The sequence below is a fragment of the Micropterus dolomieu genome, linkage group LG14 (genome assembly GCF_021292245.1).
Source record: "Micropterus dolomieu isolate WLL.071019.BEF.003 ecotype Adirondacks linkage group LG14, ASM2129224v1, whole genome shotgun sequence".
NCBI classification, from domain to species: Eukaryota; Metazoa; Chordata; class Actinopteri; order Centrarchiformes; family Centrarchidae; genus Micropterus; species Micropterus dolomieu.
The window spans coordinates 23,697,659-23,713,638 of NC_060163.1; the positions used below are offsets into that span (position 1 = coordinate 23,697,659).

General features: G+C 40.0%; 1 protein-coding gene across 1 annotated transcript in view; it reads left to right on the forward strand.

Moving 5' to 3' along the window:
• Window positions 1–15,980, forward strand: part of LOC123982546 (transmembrane protein 150A-like) — a 32,225-nt gene that overhangs the window by 9,333 nt on the left and 6,912 nt on the right. Inside the window, exons 4-6 of the mRNA XM_046068135.1 lie at window positions 4,430–4,516; window positions 6,408–6,475; window positions 9,155–9,282. Coding sequence (XP_045924091.1) covers window positions 4,430–4,516; window positions 6,408–6,475; window positions 9,155–9,282 — 283 coding nt within the window. The remainder of the gene's footprint in view (window positions 1–4,429; window positions 4,517–6,407; window positions 6,476–9,154; window positions 9,283–15,980) is intronic.

The following is a 15,980-nucleotide window of genomic DNA, read 5'->3' on the forward strand; positions in this document are numbered from 1 at the left end:
ACAGAGAATAATCACCTGACTTTTACCACTTTTCACTTCATTATTTTGGCCACATTACGCTCACTGCTCTCAGTAGTGGTGTTTCCAGTGAAAATCCTCTAAGCATTTAGCAGCTAAAGAGGCAGATGTTTTTCTCATTAGTCGGCAGAGCTAAAAGAGAGTGAATACTGAACTTACATTCATCAAGTGGACTCAAACATGAATACATATAAATCTAATGTTGCTCTGTAACTGTTTGATGTGTAAATAAGTAAATCTTTGCTCGCATGTTCCCTTTGTCATCTTAAAAGGTGATAATAATGTCAGTCTTAAGTTTCCAGCTTGTTTCAGCTGCCCCGAAGTGGCCAAAAAAGTGTTAATGTAGATTTAAATAGGCTACATGTTGCCATAAAGTAAAGTTAGAATCTCAAAGACCACAAACAGTGAGGTTAGAAAGAATTAATCCTGCCATTTGTTTTAACCTCAGAATATATCCACAATAAGTCGGCTGAATTTGAAAGTTCCATCTACATGTGAAAACACTGCATCCACACGAGGCTAAATATTTTCTTCATTCTATTTCGGTCAGCAAACAACAAAACTGCATCTCACAGCTGACATCTAATAAGAAGGAGGATGTTTACTCCGCTGAGTCTCAGCTGGTTAAACCCCTGTCATGTGTTTTTAAAGGTGGGGTATGCGGTTCTAATTGAACGAATATCTCCTCGTTACCTGTCCGTTCTGCCTGTGATCTGAATCCGGTGTTTGTACACAGCCCTGGCTCTGTAAATGGGAAACAAACAAAGCGGGACGCACCCTGCCACACAATGTTTTGATTGATTGTGTGTCCGGTAACGTACTTTCTAGTTCTCCAGGACATGCTGCTTTTGCGGTGTTAGCTATAGGAACAACCCACAACTTGGCCAACGTTAGCTACATTACTTGCCGTGTCGTTGTTCGCTCTATATCATGGTATTGGATTTCTCCAGAATTGTGTACCCCACCTTTTAATACGGCTCATATTTAGTTGTTGTCATATACCTATCTTCCTGTTCTCAGATACAGCATAAAACAGTTAGATCGTAGCTCATAAGTGCGAGCAGTGATTGCTGCTGTGCTGCAAAGTGACGTCCTTCAAATCAGTATGTTATTATCTTATATAACAAGAACAGGAGCGGGTGACAGAAAGTTGTCAAACAGCCCCCGTCTGTGCCAACCAGAAGCTTGTGTTCGTTAAAACAGGAAGCCATGCGTTTTCAAACTCCAAAAAAAACTCACTGATTGTGAATAATTGCTCGCAGGTGCCCACTGTGAAAAGTGTGGAAGGAAAAACACCACTTTCTCAGCTGGTGTGTTTACTTAGCCTTGATTCAGGAAAAGGTAATTCATGGTGGGCTTATTTTGTGGGAGGAATCTTCTGTCAACCCACATCAACGAGGTCAGTCTTAATTCAAACACAGTGAGGCATGAGATGGAGAAGGAATGGTAAGATTGGGAGTGGACATTTAAGAAAATGTTGAACAAATGTTGACACAAGGGGAGAATGTGTAAAGAGAGAGTGTACGTGGGTGTGGAGGGGAGATTTTGGGTTACAGTAAGACGAGGAATGCAAAAAGATCAGTTCGAATGGAAATGAGAGGAATTGGCATCTCTGATATTGAGAGACTTCTGTGTTATGTGAAACCTAAATATGAAGTTAAATCATCTGCCTGTTTCTTTTAATAAAAAGTACCCTCCTAGCTGGTACAGGAAACCCAAATACGCAACACATCCTCACAAAGGCTTCAGTTTGTCTTGAAAAGTGGTGGGGACATAGGGGCTCAGATTAGAGGTGTGAAGAGACACTTTGCTCTGCGAGACATCGCAATACGCAATATTAGGTTCACGAGAACGAGACAAAAAGATCCTTAACAGATCCCCAGTAAATTTTGATCATTAAACACTTCACTTGCTGCATTTCTGGTGAACATTTCTGCAACACTTTATGGTAAAAATGTTTTTATTTATGTAAAATGAAACACAAAATTCTGGTAGCACGTTACATTTCAAAATATATAAATATGACGTATATAACAGTTTGTTTAACTGCAAGCTATATTTAAGATAATTTTTTAAACAAATTTTGCTTTCAAGTCACCTATGCATCCTCATGCCTAAACGACAGAATAGGTAAGTTGCGAATGACTTGACATATATGATCTTTAAAAAGTTTCAGCGACAGGCGTACCGGACCTTAAGTACCTTATGTGAGTCATGTTAACGTTTAAAACGTGGTTAAATGTGAAATATGTGAAACATCGCAGTTTGGTTAGGTTTAAGAAAAGATCATGGTTTGGATTAAAATAAGTGAGTTACGTAATATAACTTTAACTAATGTCAGAAACTTAACGCAAATCGTATGTGTATGGCAAGCGTTAGGAGGTGGATGGTTGAGTCGCACAAACACAGGTCTTTCACCCAGGAGACCGGGGTTTTTGTCCCGTTAAGTGAGTGACTTACATTATGCCTGGTCTCCTCGTCTCAAATCTCAACTAGATTTAAAAAATGTGGGATGCCACAGACATAACGGGTCAGGGTTACAGTCCAGTCGGTGACTTTAGGATTATGTCTGTAAACTTCTCACACTACAGGATAATTTTTGTCTATAATCTGCTCTGACCAGCCTCTAATAAAGAAGAATTGGCCCGTAATTGTCGGGAGGGCGAATCGGACCCAAAATTGGCCTAGAGTGACTTACGATACGTGAGTGGCTTGTCTTGCGTGAGTCAAGTCATGTGCTTACGCCTGTCGCTGGTACTTTCCAATGGTCATGTTTGTTTGGGAGTCATTGGCAATCGGCCTCTTCTGTCGTTTAGGTATGAGGACGTTTGTATTTCCTTTTCCAGCTGGGAGGGTACTTTTATTTAAGAAACAGGCAGATGTTTAGGTTTCACATACCACATAAGAATATTTGGAGTCCTCCTCTTTCCATTTAAACCAATGTGTTTGAGTTCCTCGTCTTTTCTGATACTTCAGGTTGCTGTAACGTATCTCTCACTCTACACCCACATACAGTCTTTCTTGACACATTTTCCCCTCATGTCAACATATGCTCATGCAGCACTTCTTTTTCTTAAATGTCTTTATCCCTCCATTCTTTCTCCATCTCGTGCCTCACTATGTCTGAATTAAGACTGACAGGGGGGCCTCGTTGATGTAGATTGTTGGCCGTTGTCGGGCTGTCACACATTTGAAGCCGACCCACGAGTCGAGCTTAATGCGGATTTTCTTAATACTACGCAACCTGACTTCTTCCTTTGCTCCCGTCATAGTTATTACGGCCACTAGAAGTTGCGGCTTACAGTAAACGTAAAAATGGGTTCTAATAAGCTTCTTGCACAGAAAACGTTTTTCCGGTGAGGATGGGCTAAAGTACATTAATAAGAGCTTTAGTTATGATATTTATCAGTCAATTTCTGCAAAACACCTGCGCTACCCAGGACACCTAAAGAATACAGGAGTAGTTGGTGAATTGTGCCCAGTTTCAGACATGTTGACTGGTGCTGCTGTGTTTTCAGCGCAGGTAACAAAATCTAAATGCTCAAATACAGTCCAAACATTTAAAATACGGACCCCATATTGTTCATTAAGTCTAGATGTAGTTGTTTCATACATTTCACACAAAAGACAAGATTATAGTCTGTTAGTTTCACTGGAATAAAGATATTTGAGAGTATTTTATTTTAAAATCAAGGTCAAGGGCGCTTGACATGTGGCCAGACATGTCATATCACACTTAAAATAAATAACTGCAAATCTTTACCTTAAGAAATTGTGGTCTTGTGGTGTCATTTTAATGGTGTAATTGTATCTTTTTATTTAAAGTATGTTAGATATTTCTATTTTCATATTCACTAAAAAGTCTTAACAAAACAGCTGCATGTCTCAGTTTTTAGTTTCATTTGATGACTGTAGACGTGGATTCCTGTGTGGGTCTAATTATATTATACAGGAAATAGAGGAAACCCCTGATACATTTTGCATTTCTGTAATCAAAACAATACATGCAGCTAAGCATTTAATTGTTATGGAAGAGACATTTCACCTGAAAATATTTTGGGTTAATTTTCTACTGTTGCTTGCGTAGAGCACGAGTCATGATGCCTCAGATGTGAGAGTTTATGTTCAACTATTAACTGGAGTTTTTACACATTTGCCTACTTTAGATTAATTCTGCACATCGAGGTGAAGCTTAAACTGGTAAAAGTAACAATTTGACCTGAAACGATTTACTTGAACTTTGAACTACTTTTAAGATGAGTGAGTTTCAGTGATTCCAGCTTGGCGCAAAATGAGTTTTTGAACAACTCTGAATCTGATGTCCTTTCTTCAGTGTTTTTCTGAAGTGTTTGTATCCTCCTGTGTGTGCAGGCTGAACTGAGTGTTTGCATGTCCGTGTTTGTGTTTACAGGCTTTATAATGAGTCATGTGAGGAGCAGCTTCCATTACAGAGGGGTCCTGTTCTGTGCTGCACCCTGGACAACATACCACTCATCAGGTCGGTGATCCCACCCCTGCAGCAGGATTTTAATCCTTTTGACTGCTGAAACTGCTGCATGTTGTATAACAGTCCCAGTTGTCTGGTTCCTGTATGTGATGTGCGGTTTCTTGAAAACCTCTGTGGTAAATCAATGATGAAACTGACCGAGGAACCTCTTTCCACTCTCACAGTAATGAAAATATATTTCAAGCACAACAGAAAACACATTGTACGCACAATGAGGCCACGAGTATTGAATGATGTGATATGGCAAGCTACTCTGGTTTGTGATTTCTACCAGTCATTGTTATATGCTCTGCTACGTCTGGTTTTGTTTTTAACACTAAATAGTCTCTTTATTTCTGCTCCTTTTTATAAAAGAATATGTCAGTGCACATTGTGTTTTATTTGGCATGCAGTATAGCCTGTTATTAGTGATTAGTACTGCCAAACTAGTTAGATTCATGGACACAATGTGAAATATAAAACATTTAAGTCATTGCAGCAGAACATTTGAATCCAAAACTAATGAATATTGTGCACCAACCTAAAGCTCCTTTCAGACAGGCAACCCTTTACATTATTGTGATGGCAATTTAACGATGATGGTCTCAAGTGTCCACGTTTACGTAAAAGTCACAATGGCAGTCAGATGAGGTTGGACCTTGTAACTTTGTCCTATCACTTTCAACATGACACAAATCTGAATTGAATGCTGTCAGACTAATGTAAAGGTTAAAATGCAGAGAGAGAAACTGCCCCCTGTGATCACTGTAATACATTTATTTTCTAAATCGTCATCTCTTATACACAAATAAAATTAAATATAATAAACTTGGAAATGCTGTAAAAGAGGCAATTTTCACAGATTCTCACTCATTCAGATCAGTCTATTAAAAATGATTATCATCTCTTGGTGCAAACCTTGTCCAACCACAGTAATATCTTTGAAATGTTCATTAATGCCAACTGAATCAACACTGCTGTTCCCCCTCCACCAGGTGCCAAATATAGCTGCACTATTGTGGCTCTTTCAGTGAATGTACTGTCATGTGTGAATGAAGTCATTAACATTATGTCTAAATGGTCACTTTAAAGGACGAAGCAAGCGATGTTTCATATTCCATGTCTGCAAAGGGCTTAGTATAATTACATTTTCATCAAGAAAAACATATCGGACCGACAGAATACGGTATGTACAGTCATTATAAAGGGTTTTTCTGTACATGGCTTTGGATAAATTGCTCTGATGGCTGGTGTGCAGCTGCACTGCAGAGTTGTTGTGAGATAAGCCCACACTTGCCCGACTGAAGCTCACAGTCGGAGGGGGAAGGAGGACCTCTCCACCTTGAAAGGAAGAAGAGTTTTTGTTGCAAAATGTAAACAAGAAATACATGTCCCCCGCATACAGTGACCCATAGGATGATGAACAACGGGGTTCACGTTGCTGCGGTGCAACTAAAGATTCACCCTGGTAAAGACCTTTTCAGCATGTTGCTGCTTTTCTTACAGTTCTCAAGTATTTAGTTTCACAACAATCTTCATGGTGCTTTTGATCGCTAGATAAAGACCCTGGAGCCATTCTTTCCTCGATCTCCCAGCGAGACTGTCCTTTTTCCATTTATTGATAATTGTTTCTCTGCTAAACTGCTTTACAAGGAAAAATGTTGGCATGGGTTTAGTAAGTAAGCACACATACCAACGCTGCACCGCTTTTTTTATGACTGTTTTTAGTGTAGTGTGCAGTGCAGCCAATAAAAAAGACAGGGTCAAAAACCAAGAGAGGGGACCTGGAGGTCATGAATCTGTTTTGAACTCTGCAAGAACTTGACTGAACTTGCACTTTAGCCCACTAAGCCTTGAGGCCAGCCCGCACTAACTACCCCTCCTCTTTCTGTTTTCTCTGCAGTAAATGTGGAACTCTCCCACCTGAAAGCTGCTTTTTCAGCCTCATATGCAGCACTGGCTCCTTCATGGGTGAGTATCAATACAGGTATAGTTTTAAAGTATTCAGGCAGATGCACTTTTAGTAATGTGTGCACAGAGAACGTAGATCTTTTTTTACCCTCACACACACTTATCCAACACACTGCTCTTGGTTGAACGGGGCTCTGTGCACTCAAAGTTTTCCGGCTTGTTTTCTCAGCTGTAGAGGCTCCAGCCAAGTTTCTGTTCCGAAGAATCCTCTGCCAGGGCCCGCCTCACCCTCATGAAGGGAAAATTTACTCTATGCCATGAATGGTGCATTTTCATGCCTCACATGACCCATGAGCATTTGCCATCTGACCACAAGGGCAATGACTCTGCTCTGCTGCGCACCAAAATGACATTAAACCTTCCTATCTCGTTCATTGACCAATGTGCAGGGTGGTGCATGTTGATTTATCCACCTCCATTTGCTTCATAAAACTTCTGATCCTGAGAATTTACACTCCAGGAGTTTACCGTAATACTACCCTTATTTTCTGCCAGGTTTTGCAGCCAAAGTTCAGCTACGGGTCGGGGTATGCTCGAACAGTACTGATTCGTAAGGCGTGTTTAAGTTATTCTGAACGGCCACACTTAAAGGTGGAAGAGATGGCTTTTACAGAGAGAGAGGTTATATCATTTAAGCAGAGATTACCTAACCCAAAAATGTTCTCCTGGAAGATGTTTAGAGTAGGGGACTGTCGACATGAAAAGTGACGAAAATAGAAAAGCAGAGCTAGGGACAAGTTCAAACCCCTTTAGACCATCTGACTAGCCTTTCTGAAGATGTCTGAATTAGTCTTATTGCTTAAAAAAATGACCAGTTATTGATTATCCAAAAAGTAGATCTTCTGTCAATCGTCTAATCCATTAATCGACTGATCGTTTCAGCTCTAAATAAAAGCGTCCGTGCGGGCGTGTGTGAGCTCACACTCTGGAAATTTCCCCAACATCAAAAGGGTTTTTTAAAAAATGATTATGTTCTCATAAAACAATACCCCGTTTATGTTTGTGAGGCAGTTTGTTTAACTCGAAGGTGTGGTGGGAAGATCAGACAGTCGATCCCTCGCTGTGCGGCAGCCAGTGAAGCACACACATAACCGAGAACCCAAAACAATAAGTCTTATCTCTGCGTACACTCGATCATCAAAAACTGACCACTGTGTTCGCTGCTGGACTAACAATATGAACATCCAAACAGTCGCTCTCTGTAGTTTGGAGCCTGATGAGCGCCAAATGTGAACGGCATGAGCATCAGATGGACGTGTGGGAGAACTGCTGTGAAGCTTTGATGCAGCTTAAAATAAACAGAGATGAGGAATCTGCTCACACAGAGATTTTATGTTTCGGATGCAACACTGCAAACTCGCTGCTCCTTACATGCTGACATCTTGATATTATAAGGAGAGCAAAGGTCTTTTTCTTATGTCATTTTTTATTTTATTTGTTTGCACATGAACAATACAGCGTAGACATTCACACACCCAAACACAAACACACTTACAGGATACACACATATACAGACATCTTAAAAACTCTGCAGGAGAGGTGAGAAGTTTACAACATCACTGTTTTGTGTCTGTCTCAGGACTTTCATCAGTTCCAGATGGATCAGGCAGCTGTTTTCTGTGAGAAGCTCTAAAAACCCAGAGTACACGACCTGCTCAGCACCGAACCGCAGACAGACGCAGTTTGAGACTAGCTGGCAAACATAATGGAGCATTTAGCAGCTAGATATTTTTCTCAGGAGCTGGTTCAGACCAAAAGCTAAAAGAGACTCCAAATCGGTGATAACGCTGTTCAGTACCTGATGTTTAATAAACAATTGCTTGATGACAAAGTCACCATTATCAACTTAAAAGGTGATAATATGTGTTTATAACTTGTTTCCGCTGCCCCCAAGTTGCCAAAAAAATAAGATATTGCAGGTTTAACCATAATGTTGGATTTACAAGTTTATCTCCTTATCTTAGACAGATGTTAGTCATTGCCAACTGTAGGTCAAAATATAAATTAAAATATATATATACATTTTTTTCCATCCATCCATCGTCAACCGCTTATCCTGCATACAGGGTCACGGAGTATATATATATATTTTTTTTCCCCCGAAAAACATGCAGAGATCATGGTAGTTTTCCCAGCGTACAATCCCAACAGGCTTCACCAATCAGATGAGCATGGTAGCCTGACAGCCAAAGGTCCATAAAGCACTCGCTGCCGCTTGTAAAACTTAATGTTGTGAGCGAATGGAAACAATTGAAGGTGGATTTCATGAGCGTAGCTGTATTTTTATCTACTCAGTTATTCTCATCTGGATAACGGCATCTCAACTGAAACAGTGAAAGTGTGTGTTCATACAGCCCAATACTTTACTTTAAAAAGCAAGGAGGAGAGTAGATATTACATCCTTGTACACTCAACAACTGTAATTGGGAAATTAGTAATGGTGGTCAGGATGTCTAAAGTAACTCCTGAATCTAAATGTGTTTGTTTCTGGATGCAGAGAGTTGATCGGAGGTTCTTAAAAAAAGTAATTTAATAAAAGCAGAAAGTAGGAAAACCCATGAGGATCTGAAATACAATTTGTAGTTTCGGGATATCCAGCTGTATGATGAACAATGCCGTCGTCTCTCTCTTCTTTTAACTTCACGTCTCATCGCTTTCTCTCTTCAATTGTTCTTCCAGTGATGCTGATTGGCCTGCTGCGTTACGCTCATGTGATAGAGAAGAACCAGAACTGTATTCTCAACACGGCCGGCCTGTCCAGCGCGTGGATCTGTGCTGCTGGGCTCATCATGGTGGGAAACTTCCAGGTATCACTTTAAAGCTTCAGGACTTTGTCTTGATAATGACACATTCTTCAGGTTAATGATGGTTTCCAGAAAATGTCTCCTACTGACTTTAGTGATCCCATGACTTTTTCTAGTGCCACCATGAGGTTGACATTGGTATTTTTTAGCTAAATATCTCTGTTATTGGATCAATTTAATGACCCTCTCAGGATGATTTGTAAGAACCTTAACTTTTCATCTAGCGCCATCATCATGTCAACATTTTTATTTGTCCTACACTTTGGTTTATGACCAAACTCCATGGATGCATTATAAGATTTATATTGTTGGTCTACTGGGAAAAATTTGGCCTGCTCATTTTTTCCTGGCCACTGGGACAAATTGGCAGCAAGGCTGACTGGCGCCGCTTTAATTACTTAAAGAGGTCATATTATGCTTTTTGCCTTTTTCCCTCTCCTTTATTGAGTTATATACCTTTTTTGTGCATGTAACAGGTTTGCAAAGTGAAAAAGCCCAAAGTGCAGCCCAAAGGGAGTTCCCATCTCCCACAGAAAACTCTGCTCTGAGCTGCCTGAAAACAGCTTGTTCGTAGTCGAGCCCTCTCCCTTTCATCCCTGTGACGTCATAGTAAAATGTGCGTCATAATGCTCGCCAAGCAGCTAGTCCGACACGCCCTCAAAAACAGCGGTGTAAAAACAGCGAGCTGCAGCACACAGCTCTCCTCTCCCTTCCAAACACTAGCTACCCTCCAGGCAGTCAGTGGACATAAAGTTGTTCCTGTGATGTAGAGACAGAGCTCAGTTAAAACTTTATGGATGAAAGATCCTTTTGTTACAGATTAATAACTCACCACTCTGAAACTCTCGCTCCAGTCCATGTTGCCAAGCTGGTCGGCAACATGTACAGCTGAACCGAAGCCGTGTTTACAGGCTTCTCACTGACCCGCCCTTCTCTGCTTCTGATTGGCTAGTAGTCCTTAACTAGGAACTGAGCATGTGCAACGACCAACAAAGATCATTTAGAGACAAGATGTATCACTCCATAGCTAAAACGAAGCCTTCAACACAGGATGAAAAGAGAAGCTGCAGCAATGTGCAGTATGACTAAAAATCATGGTGTTTTTTGAAAATAAAACCATGTAAATCTGTTCTGGTACAACCTCTAAATAAGATTATCAACCTGAAAATGAGCATAATACCACCTCTTTAATACATTCGTGCCAAATACCTGCAAAACTAATGGCATTCCTATCACCTTTACCTTCTGTTTAGGGCTATTTAGCAAATATTAGCATGCTAACACACTTAACTAAGCTAGTGATCATGGTAAACACTATATCGGCATATTAGCATTGTCAATGTGAGCATGTGAACAAGTTGAGATAAGCATTTAGCTCAAATGACCGCTCTGCCTAAATACAGCCTCACAGGGCTGCTAACCGACTCTTTTTGTTATCTAATCTAATCTTTCAGACCTTTTTATTTGTTTCAGTTTATACTGTGCTCATGTGGTGCATATTTCTAAATACATTTATGTTTAATCAAATTTCAACTAACTAACTGATCCACAGCAAACCTGAGGTACAGGAGTACTAAAGAATAGGAGGACTGGTTGGTTTCTGGGTCTCTTGGTAAAATACATTGAAGCTGCCCTGCGTACTCTGCTGTGTGTATTGTACATAATGAGCACTTGAAGGTGCCAGGGAACAGGGTCAATCACTATTGCTTTGTTTGAAATCGAAGTCGATGCTAGCACCCCTGGTGTAGCCTACAGTCGACGGGGCATTTTGTAATTGAAGCAGCATAACGTGTGGCCTTAATACTGTAAATAGAAATTAAATATGAGAAAAATACCAACATAATTTTAGTATTTTTTCTTGTCTGCCTACTAGAGTTTGTATGAGGTTCAAAAACCTTGCTGGTTAGATAAGACTTAACATGATTCATTGCCATGGCAACTGAAGGCAGAGGGTCTCTGTGGCCTCTATGTAACATAAACAGTGTGAAGGTAACACTAGAGACAGGCCACCAAGGAGCCCAGACATCCTGCTTCTTTTAAACTAACACACAGATACTCTGAGATTTGCACCCGTAAACCTTCTTTATAGCAAGAACGCATGAACATTAAACAGATGAAATAGTTCCTGCTCTCTGCATCTCATACTGCCGTAGGGGGCGACCAGGGATGGTTTTAGCACTTTTTATCTCAGCACCAGCAGCTAAATTTTTGTGTTAGAGTTCCCAAATTTTGACACAAAGTCACAACTTCTCCTGCTACATAATGTCAAATACAAGGAGTTCCACTGTTACAACCTGCAACACTACCGGAGTAAGTTGTAACATAACCTGGGGGTAAGTTTTAACAAAAGGAATGAAGAAAAAAACATTCAGACCACACCACAAAATATGCGTCTGAAGAAGTTTATTGTACATGTGTCAACATCTTCCTGTGATTCACCAAGAACAAAAACACCACTGCCCAGAGGTGTAAAGAGTACTTAAATATTGTACTTCAGTAAAAGTACTGTTACACTGATGAATTTTTGCTTAAGTACAAGTAAAGTTACTGGTATAAAAATATACTCAAGCAGGCTAAAAGTAAAAAGTAGCTCATTTAAAATTCACTCAGAGTAAACATTACTTAACTTATTTATACTGATTTAATATGATCTTATTATACTTTTTTAATTAAATCACAGTCTTTTACAGTTTGAGGGCACAAAGCCAGATATTAGTTGGTTTGACAAATATAAAGCAATGGTGCAAAACAATGTTAGAGACCTTTTATGTTATTAGAAGAAGTTTTGTGAATGTTTTTGCTTCATTATGAAACTGTGGTGGATAGATTAGACTATGGCGGGACGCAGTGGGCTAACAAAATGGGAAACACTGGACTGTATATGAAATCATATGCCTATTTATGCTACATTCAAACAGGTGGAGCGTCGGGCTTCAACCAGCCAGAGGGAACGATCACCGACCGTGCACAGCGCGTCGGGCCGCTCCGCGACGCGCTGTGGACGATCATTTTTAAGAATGACTGTAGTACTTAGCTTTGTTGATGTTGTTGACATAAATCAGTTCTGGTCAAATAGGCTAAAATATATAATTCATGTGTAATTGCTTCATGGACTGTTCAGAAAACCTGCTACCTCTCTGCTACATTGGGTCAGTGTTAGATGTTACTGTATGAGGTCATATTTATAGGGATTCATTCACATTCTTGTCTATGGTCTATTAACGGAAAATCATGGAAACGTTTTGGACAAAGAAACAGAAGATTTCCCCCCACGAGCCACTAGTTTCGTACCACTGCTGTAACATTTTCCTTTTCACCCTGAGGTTTTGGAAGAATCTGTGCTAATACATGGCAGATCAAGTTTTCTTCGTCTTTCCTGCCTCAACTCATCTGATGCAAGGTGTTACAACCATTTCCCCCACCACCGTGAACCATTGTTGAGCTAGCTGTAGCAGCATGCTGGTTTGAAATTAGCATAGATGAAATGCCTCACAATTTACCTGAGAGACTAACTGATCTGTGAGCAATTTGTTTCTGCGCCCACAGACACAAAAGCATTTAAAACTTTTCACACAGATTACTGGTTGCAATTATTTAAAAAAAAAAAACAGGGGCCATAGTTAGTGTTTGTCATCTGCTCTGTCTGTGGATTTGACATTGTGACAACCAGACTGTCATCAAACTCTGAATGAATATTCATACTCTACAGAGGATGAACCCTCTAAACATGCAGAAGATAAACCAATAAAAGTTTCACTTCTTTTCAGCCCCACAAAAAATAAAAGATGCAGTCGGGTGGGCGATACAACAAAATTAGATCTGATAACAAGAAACACCAGCACAAGAATTACCAATATTGATACAGATACTTTATTATTAAAAGTGAATGCTTCATTAATAGGCTTCTGGATACACCTTCATTGTCATGGAGTGATTTGCCAAACATTTCTTTTTTACCATTCTCTGTGAATCCTTTGAACTAACAGGTAAACACTGCACGCATGGACTAAGAAAGGTGTTCATGTGTCCAGAACATTACCAAGATTGATCCAATTTTGTAGGGAACACGATCATATTGGCACTAGGATTGCTACTCAAAACAAGAATTAGTATCGGTAGTATTGATACTTTAGGTATCGACGGGTTGATACTTAAATCCCCTAATAGAAGGCTGTTAAGGCTATAAAATGGCAAAGTCGTCTGTATATTGTTCTTTGTGATTAAGTAGTCATTTATATCGTCAATGGCCCATTAGGTGAGTTTAAAGGTGGAACTATACTTCTACAGCAATCCGATTATATCGCGTCATTTGGAGTAATCAACTGGGTTATATAACTAAATACTTCTGCGAATGATAGATTAATCATATTGGAAGGTTAATCTGGTCGATACACATGTGTAAGTGATGCCTCTGCTGGTTGAATAACACTCCACTGTGTCGCGGCTGATGAGCCTCTGTGATGAGCTTCTCTCCTGCAGTCTCTTAGTGCTTTGTAGACCTGCCAAGCAAATCTCTTTTGATGTTCTGTTTGTTCTGTCTGCAGATTGTCTGGCAGCTTCTCTGTGGTAGTTTGATCTTAAAAACAGGACGTTTTGACTGCGTGTTGTGTGTCTGTGTTCCTGCCCTCGGTACAGTCAAGAGAAGTTCAGTTTAAGGAGGCGCTCCCATGATGGAGTCCCCACTTTTGTGCCGATTTGTACCATTGGTTCGGAAAAGCAGTTGCGATAAAGACAGGTCAGATTTACTGAAGACAATGAACACACATATGCTTGTTCAGTAGATGCACAGGGACATGGACACTGCACATACTGGCACACACCTGCACAGGCATGTCGAGGTTTTTGCACTCAAGGCTTCCAGTGCAGAGTTTTCATCTCCTCAGGTGTTAAATCTGGTGCTGAACATGTGTTAACTGTGGGCTTCTGCCAGGAATGTAGTTCAGCATGCAGAGTTTTATAGTGACATTTACGTGTTCAGGCATGGGAAGTGGTGGGGAAAAACACATTTACTCAAGTACTGTTATTAATTTTGTACATGGGGATTTCTGTGTCTATTATACTCCATTACATTTCAGAGGGAAATATTATTCTTTTTACTCCACTGCATTTATTCTACAGCTGTGGTTGCTGTTTGTACAGCAGATTCAGAGTTTACAATGAGCTTGTAAAAGATGGTGCACTGTTATATGAATATGTCTGTGTATACTATATTTTAAACTTGCTCCATTCAAACCAGGAGGAATGTTCAAGGTCATCCACAGAAGTGTTTTCACTTATCCTGGCTAATTGGACTTTTGCTCAGGTTAAAGTTTTGTAGAGCTACTATGCTGGAATTACAGAAGATCACCAAAACTAATGAATAAATACAAATTATAAAACGTGCTAGCCTCTCTCACCCTGACAGGTGCAACAAAATGGAGTTTCAAAAGATGGACTGCAGCTTTGTACATGTAGCTGTGAAACTTGAGACTTACATGTAGTATTTGCATATTTTCTATACTAGAGTTTTTTAAACATGATTTGTTTCATGTATTTTGTCAGTCTGCCTGTCGATGTATCTTGACATCTATCTGGATACTTTTATTTTTAAAAGTGAAGTACATTTTGCTGATGAAACTTTTGTTCTTTTAACTTAAGGGTAACCTGTGAAATTTTATTGGAAACAAAGTTTCTGTTTACAGACCGTCTTAAACTGGACTTTTATTGCATTAAGGGGGACAAGTAAAGGTTAAATCCAACTTTACTGCTGTGTATCTTCACACGTCACTTGCAAAAATACCGGAACAGTTCCGAATTACGAGCAGCTGTCCCGACCCCTTTCTGGTTTGTCCCGAAAATTAGACCTAACATGAGTTTTGATTATAGCCTAATTAAACATTAAATACCGATCGTTGTATAGTTCTCTTGCTCCAGCAGGGGTTGCAGGTTATCTGTCCATTGTGTCAACAGCGTTGTTACAGCCACAAACTAACACTCGTCGTGCTCTTTTCCGCAGTTGTGTTTTTCCTAATAACAGACAGGGAATTTCATGAACAAAAATAATTAATTTTAGTGTTGTGTTTTGATTTTCACGTGTTTTAATGTTCATTGACACTCAATGTACCGGTAGCCACGCCCCCATTCTCATCTGGTCACCCTAATGTTGAGTGTTTGTTCACAAATCAAAAACAAATTAGTACGTACTCAGAAATACACTAATTCAGTAACGCAAAACTTTTTACATCATAGAATTACTACCTTAACATTTTTTGGCCACCTGTGGGCAGCAGAAACAAGAACATACAGAAATTAAAGCTGCAAGCAGCGTTGGGCGGGCCCTCGCACTTGTAAGCGCGTCCGCGCGTGAGCCGGCCGAGTTGCACATTCTGGAGCTCTGCCGGTGCGGCTGTGAATTTCCTACGCGGTTCCGACGCCGCATGAATGTGCTATATGTCACTTCCTGTGTCCCCTATGTGGAGCTACATAGCACTTGCCGCTATGAATATAAATCGGTATTGACGTGTAGATGTCTGCGGGGTGGGAGAGTTATCAAGCACGTAAAGTTTGTTTCAGATGTGAACATGTACACTGAACAATAATGTACCCAAACAATAAAATAAATTCCTTTTATATTTCCCTGCCTTGTTGTTTATGTGTACATACAGAGGAAGAATGTGAGAATAGCACACATTTCATCGTTACTGTGTGTTAGAGCATGGGAG